The 7,547-nt window shown below is 36.9% G+C and overlaps 1 protein-coding gene across 1 annotated transcript; it reads right to left on the bottom strand.

The window, feature by feature from the left end:
• Positions 1 to 5,001: 5,001 nt before the first annotated feature.
• On the bottom strand, positions 5,002 to 7,269 carry LOC149220276 (purple acid phosphatase 18-like). The gene is made up of 6 exons (XM_089382777.1): positions 7,144 to 7,269; positions 6,773 to 7,064; positions 5,928 to 6,304; positions 5,525 to 5,713; positions 5,334 to 5,422; positions 5,002 to 5,182 (listed from the first exon to the last, which is right to left on the bottom strand). Exons 1-6 carry the CDS (start codon positions 7,267 to 7,269, stop codon positions 5,002 to 5,004), a joined length of 1,254 nt encoding a protein of 417 aa, XP_089238903.1.
• Positions 7,270 to 7,547: the final 278 nt, after the last annotated feature.

Genomic DNA, 7,547 nt, shown 5'->3' with positions numbered 1-7,547 from the left:
GTCAAGGTATTGAGCATGTGCAATGACCTACTCTTCAGTTAAACATACCCCCATAGCAATGTCCCGGGCTATCGGACTGATGAATGAAGTTGTAAACCAGTCGGTCAAAAGCTAGTCGGGGATCCAGAACTTAATTAAACGACGACGCTTCCTCCATTCATGGATGTGATCATAGATATGTGTGGTCGTGTTCTGTTTCAAGGATGTCAGGAGGTGTGTGCCTGTTTCATATCGAATCGAAAATTGAAAATGAGTTAAAAATGCCATAGCCGGTGAGTTAAAGTCCTGAAAAGTTCCACGAGTTAGCTCAATATACCATTTTGCAGCAAAGCCAGTGAGATTCCGTTGGAATATGCGGAGCTAGATTGAATCATCAAGCCATGAATTCGATGAACACCATAGGTGATAGGTCATGACATGAGCTTAGGGATCTTCTCCAACCTTACCATTGAATTTGGGACAATCACCGGGGATCTTAGTTGGAACTGGTGGCCAATACAGATTATGAATAATGGGATCATTTGCCAGTTTGGACACATCAAGTAATTCCAACATTGCCAAAGGGGGTAATTAAGGGTTGAAGGACATCTGAGGCCGCGGGTAAGAAACAATGCCAGAGTTCCATCCAGTTCCCGGTTGCCCCCACTGATTTTGTTCGAACGAATTTGGCCGATAATGGTTTTGTCCGTAGGGATTTTTTCCATAGGGGTTATAACTATAACTAGATGGTTGACCCTGGATTCAACCCCCAGCATTCCACTGATTACTAACCTGACTCCGAGGAGCAACATATGGTTGCTAAAAATTCTGATAAGGGTTAACCTATGGTTGTTGATAATTTTGGTATGTGGCAATTTGATTTTGTCCTTGGGGTTGCTGGAAACCATAAGGTGGTTGGGTTCCGAACTGAGCCTAGGGACCAGGCTGCATTTGATAAGCAGGTTGGGTTTGGAACCTAATGCGAGTTTGAAGATCAGATTGGGTCTGGAGCCTGCACTGGGGCTGAAAACTAGCTGGAGCTTGAGAAGCAACGAGCGTTTGAGTGCCCATTTGAGCAGACCTAAATGGATTTCCTTAGGAAAACTGAGGCTGAGCCATCTGGCTAGAAGGTTGACCTGGATGAGATTGAGGTTGACCCATTTTCCCAGAAGGTTAAGCTTTCTGGGTATTAGGTTGACCTTGCACAACCAAAGGTTGTCCTGACTGACCAGATGGTTGAGAAGGCCAAAAAATTGGTTGGCCTTGTTGGATTTGAGGTTGACAAATTTATCTAGAAGGTTGACTAGGCTGGACAATGGGTTGGCCTAGCTGGATGTGAGGCTGACCGACTTGTCCAAAGGGGTGACCTTTCTGGGCACCAGGTTGGCTCTGTTGAATGTAAGGTTGTCCTGGGTTTCCAAAAGGTTGCCCGAAGTATGTGAAAGAGGAACCACTGAGGGTTGAAGGTTGTCTCAGGAACGGTTGTCCTTGTGTGCCAACAAATTGCCCTGGATAAGGTTGCCTGTAATACGGTTGTCCATGAGACGGCTGCCCATAAGATGGATGACCTTGATAGGGTGGACCTTGAAACATTGAAGGTTGTGCTTGGCCACCATGATAACTAGTGGTACCCCAAGCAACAGATAACGGAACTAAAACCTCAACCGCAGGTTGAGATGGCATGGGTCTGGGGTCATAAATATGGGCTCCTCGAGAATCATAGTAATGAAATGAATTTTGTGGATCCAGACTTTGAAGAGCTTGGAAATACTAATCATATGCCCCCCCTGCTGGAATGGAACTAGAAGAAGGCGGGGCACTAAGGGTAGGATTAACAACTCTAGATGTGGATGCCGACGGGCCACTACTTGGAGGACCAGCTGAAAGTCCAACAATAATGGTCACGACTAAAGATGTAGTGACGAAACTGACAACGGGGGCTAAAGAAGCCACACAAACAGTCGGAATCGTCGGGACAGATGTGACAGTCACATTGTGAATCTGAGGTGTAAAAGGTTCTGAGGTCGGAGTGACGGTGCGAGACCACATGGAACTCGTAAGGGGAGATCTAGAGCTCATGATATTAGCCAAAGAATTATAGCGTAAAGGCAACATGATAACAAGAGAGGTGACATGGAAGGGTGAAGTCTCCATAGGTATATGGATTTCACCACTTTCCATAAAGGTCTCTTCACCAGAGATGGGGTTCATCTCATCCATGTTGGAGGAAGACATCGGGACCGCAACACCAGAAGGAGTAACAGGAACGTCTCCTTCGAAATGGGGTTCCAATTAATATCGTAATACTCGTCTTCCATAGCACGAGAGTTAAGCGGTTGGATACTCTGAACGACAAGAAGAGTATCACTGACAACTGCACAATAAGCAGACAAGATTACAGTCTTCGCATACCAGATTATATAGACAGTGTCGGCTCTCGAGTTGAACGGAAGAGGTTTGATTCAACATCATATTGAGACCATGGCCTTATCATCCTCAGTGCAACAACAAATTTACCTCAATGTAGCTCTAAGGCTCTAAATTCAGGTAGAGAGACAAAGGGACAAAGAATAATGGCAGGGAGAAAAATGAGGACAATGGTAGGAGTTACAATACAAAATGGTTAATTTGGGGTTTAGCTCTGGTACCATGTCAGGCTAGGAGGTAACTCCTCAAACTGAAACATGATTTTTCATTAAGGTTGATCATAGATATATACATGGAGGGAAAGACTCTTGGGCTTCATCTCCCAGTGTCTCTTCATATTCCATCTCTCCTTATTTTCTATTTACACTATTTTACATGTATTCACCCAATCCCAATGACTAGGTGTTAACATTTTTAAATACATGTTAATATTAATTCTTCTTTTTCCGTGCCAAAGAATTGACAACTAGTTTGGGATCCTACTCGCATGACATGAGGTTGATTCCTATGGGTACCACTATATCTATGGGGCCTAGGAAAGTCCTCCTCTCCTAGACCCGGTTACTTTGGGGAATTTGAACCTTGGATTTCTTAGTTTACACAATAAGTCATAACATGGCAATAGCTAATTGAGTTGCCCGAGTAGGAAAAATACATGGTAATATTGCTTATCTTGCATGATGAAATAGTTTGTTTATGACTTACTTTGAATATTTTAAATGTTATTAATATTTTTTAAATATAAATTTTATATTAAAAATTCAATGAACTACACATCTCCCTCTAATTGAAATGTTGAAATATGTTACTGTGGTCAACAAACAAACAAACAAACATATATATATTAGTTAATATTGATATTCAAAAAGTTTATTTAGTTCATAGGTTTATTATTTATAAGCAAATATAAGCTTTCTTTTTTTTTTTTACTTTTATTTAAGATTAATATAAAATTAAGTTGCTTAACATATATATCGAGATATTTTATTTGTGTCTTGTAGAGTAAAAGTGAAATATTTTTATCACATATCAAATGATATGCGTATTTGTTTTTGTTTTTGTTTTTATTATAATGGACATTTTTTTAATTAGAGTATATTTTATTTTTATTTTAAATGCACTCGGCTAAAGGAATGATAGATCATTGACATAGTTTCGTTGTAGAATACACAATAAAGACCCATATTATCAATTAGTATTAATATGATATGTAAATTTTGATTTTGGTTGGGTCTATTTTGTAAGATATATACCTATAAAGTTTTATTTGATTTTGTCCAATATAAAATCTTTCTAATTTTGCTAAATAAAAATTTATTTTTTTTAAATATAATTATACATTTCATATTTATTATGTACTTACGTATAAATACAAAATTCATATAATAAATATAATTTAATTTAATTTAATGTGTATATTAAAAATCAAAGGTGGCGGCTCAACTTCAAAATTTGATTCCCAAATTTCAAATTTCCGCGTCTACGAAAAAGTTGAACAGGGATTAACAAAATTCCAAGTTTCAAATCTCTGCGTCTGGGAAAAAGTGATGAGCAAAATTAGCTAAGCTAATTCTATTGCTTTGGGTATATCAAAAACAATATCAGAAGGTTGTTTATATGTTTGTTATTTTCGGAAATGTATTTATATATTGTTTTTTTTTAATTATAAATTGTAATGGTCTAAAATGTATTTAAATATATTTAATATTAAAACAAAAAAATTGATAAATTATATTAGATTTTTTTGAATTTTATTGAGATTTATTATTAGAAGAAAGATGAATAGTTAAATCAACAAATAATAATTATTTTATTTTTTATGGTCATATTATAAGTTTTTAGAATTCTTTTGAGATTCATTATTAAGGGAAAGATAAATAGCTAAATTAACCAATTATAATTATTTTATTTTTTTATTATAATAACATTTCTTATTTATATTTTATAGTTTATAAATTATTATTTTTCTTATATTTTTATCTAATTATTTTTCTATTTATTAGACAAAAATAATAATAAATATAATAATTTTGACCAAATATATTTTTAACATTTTTTATTCTTTATGACTTTGAATTTACTATTATATATGTAATATAGCTATATAATTTGTTGATCTCCCTATTCAACTTCCCTCCTAATGAACCTCATTAAGGGTTTAAAAGGGTTCAAAAAAGTCAACAGAAATCTCCATTTTGAAAAATTTAATATTATAAAAATTATTAAAAAAAAATTCAAATTTTATCATTTAAAAAAAAATCCCAAAAAATTAAAAAGTTAAAAAACATCTGATAAACCAAAGAAGAAAAGACAGACTCATCATTATTATACCTTGCGAGATAATTTCACATGAGGATAGCAAGAACAGGGTAGAAAAATTCCCCGTGGAGCAGGCCACAAAAGGAAAACCTCTAATAAGAGATTGCTTATTACAATTATTCCATTAAATGATCTATTCATGCATAGATATAAATAGATCCCTTCTCGAAATGCCAACTGTTTATCCCGTCTTAAATGCTATACTTTTGAAATCAGTTTTCCTCTCATTTTCTGTCAACTTTCTTTGAGAGAGGATATACACCAAATATCTGCTGCTCAACAGCTGTTAGAACCACTAGCAAGGCTATGAATCCAAACCTCATCGGAAACAACTGCGTAGTCATCCTGGTTACGGTGCCATGTCCAATGTGCATGCGTTGCGTTGTAGATCACAAATTCACCGTGTCCAAAACTTGCTTCACGAAATAATGACAAAGGAGATTGCGGTATCTTGTACCTGTTCTCATTTCAGAATAATTCATTAGTTTCTGCCCTCAGCGATTATTCTTTTCCAATTCAATTGCAAAACTAGGCCGATAATTAATTACTGTTTTTTAAGCTCTATATGCTTCCAATAAAATGTTAATCTAAATTAAAAGGATTAATACACTAAAGCAAGGCCTTCTCGATTCCCCCCGTCTCCTATAGTGATATGCACAGATCCACATGGATTGGCTTCGTCCTTATATACTCGCGTCTGAAACATTCATTGCATGGTCAGCCCATCACCAAACAATTAGGGTTTTAGAAGAACCAATACTTTTGCAGTAGATTAAAGGAATTTGTGATTGGAACTTACAAAACGTTCATAAGCATGAACATGGCCAGCAAAAACAATGTCCACTTTTGCATCATGAAGCACTTGTTCCATGGCTTCCTTCATGTCATCACCCTCACCCTGATGAGCGGTATTTGTGTTATACCAGGGTGCATGGATCAGAGCAATAAGCCAAGGAGTCAGCTTCCTGTTCACTCGGGATAGGTCGCCCTGATTTCAGAAAAAAAAAACGAACCTTCATTCCTTTCGGACTATTTAATGGTAAAGGGGCCCATTAAAGCATGAAGTGTACGATATTTATTAGTATTCAGTGTAGAAAAAATTGCTTTGTTATGCAATTGGGTGTTTAGAAGTTCACTAATATGTGCTAGCAATTAACCCTATGGAAACCAATTATGAGAAAATTTGTGAAATCTTTTCCTACCTTAAGCCATTTGTATTGGTGGGAATCCACCCCATAGTCTGCGTAGGAGCCCAGCATAAGTATATGTGCTCCTGCAACTTCAAAGGAATAATAGAGGTTCGAAGGGGAACCACTTTCTTTATATGGCATTTTCCATCGTGCATTATAGGCTATGAATGGCTCAACGAAGAACAGTCTCTTCTCCACCTCATGATTTCCTTCGGTGACCATCCATGGTCTGGAGCTGGCCAATGGCTCTACAATCCTGCCGAAGGAATCCCATAGATGTTGGACTCTATCAGCATATGAAAGATCGCCGGGCAAAAGTAACACATCGTATTTCATATGTCCCACATGCGCTAGGGTGGTATTTGTCCATCCCGTTTGTCCTAGGTCTCCTGCACAACATACCCAGAGAGCCCAGTGGGGAATTAATGATGGGGTAGATTATACAACCAGTGGAAACAATCATGATCTTGTTGAAAAGTTCGGTAAACTTTGTTTTTTGTTCGATAATGTGTCTGCCGTTTAGGGTTAACACTTTACTTAGTTTAGGGATATGAAGCTTGATTGATAAGTGAAGTGTTTACCCCAAAAGTAGCACATTATCAATTTTTTTAAAACAAAATATATATTATTAATTTCCAGTAAATTATATATATTTTGTTTGAAAGATCAACGCTTAGCCCATCTTCAGAGATATAAAGCTTGACTAATGGGTGAAGTGTTTACCTCCAACCTCCACGCATCATCAAACAAAATACACAGTTTACCAAAGTTTTCATGCATGCCAAAAATAATACCAATCATATAAGATTAAAATGGATGCTGTATGTTTGGAGATAATGGGTTTTGCTGAGACTCACCCGCAACTGCAAACGCTATAGGAAGCTCGGCTGGTGGTGTTTTGAAGGAAAACTCTGGACCATGACCTCCGCAGCGATAATAATAGACAGTACTAGCTGCAAGCGGTCCAATTACAACGTTGTGGATGTTTGCAGATTTGTAAAAAAGATAACTATATTTAGTCTTTTCCCCTTCTGCAGAAAATGTGTATTTTCCACGAGAGGTTCCATACTGAACTATCGAGCTTACAGCGTCATCCTTTGTCACCCAAGAGATTCTCATATGATTCCTCCCTGAAAGAGAAATATGAACCTGCAAAACAAAGGCGAAACCATAAATGTTTTCTCAACATTTAATGCAAATAACGTTTACGATATTGATCTAATCTTACCTGTTGAGGAGATGTTGAGGAGATGTTGGTGACAGCAACTGATAATGTTGAACGAGGAGGAGGCCGCACATATGCTCCATATCCATACGATATAACGATCAGAATACACAGTAAACGAAAACTCATTGTATCTGCACAAAGCAAAAAAGAAGAGGGCATCTTGTTGCTCGAAACAAAGGCAGTGCAGTGTGGGTTATGCAATTAGACGCCATATTTATTGATCGACAGGATGGAAAGCCGAAGTCGGAGCGGAAGGAGATCAGCATTGGAAATATTTTCACGATAACGGATCTGCTAGAATCTCAGTGTAATGCATGTGTAAAATATATTTTCAACGCCCGTAGTGATGTCTAATATTACACTCTTGAGTTTTTCATTTTTGGTGATTACCCATCTCAATATCG

Source organism: Pinus tabuliformis, chromosome Q (assembly GCF_031772625.1).
Source record: "Pinus tabuliformis cultivar Carrire ecotype Pingquan chromosome Q, CPIR1, whole genome shotgun sequence".
NCBI classification, from domain to species: Eukaryota; Viridiplantae; Streptophyta; class Pinopsida; order Pinales; family Pinaceae; genus Pinus; species Pinus tabuliformis.
Note: the sequence above shows the minus strand (reverse complement) of the source record. Positions and strands in the feature narration are given on the sequence as shown.

Bases quoted from the DNA above. Each gene is read 5' to 3' on its own strand.
- LOC149220276 (XM_089382777.1), bottom strand. From the start codon at position 7,269: ATGAGTTTTCGTTTACTGTGTATTCTGATCGTTATATCGTATGGATAT. The intron at 7,065-7,143 runs GTAAGATTAGAT...TTTGTTTTGCAG, and splicing joins CCTCAACATCTCCTCAACAG to GTTCATATTTCTCTTTCAGG. The intron at 6,305-6,772 runs GTGAGTCTCAGC...TATGTTGTGCAG, and splicing joins TATAGCGTTTGCAGTTGCGG to GAGACCTAGGACAAACGGGA.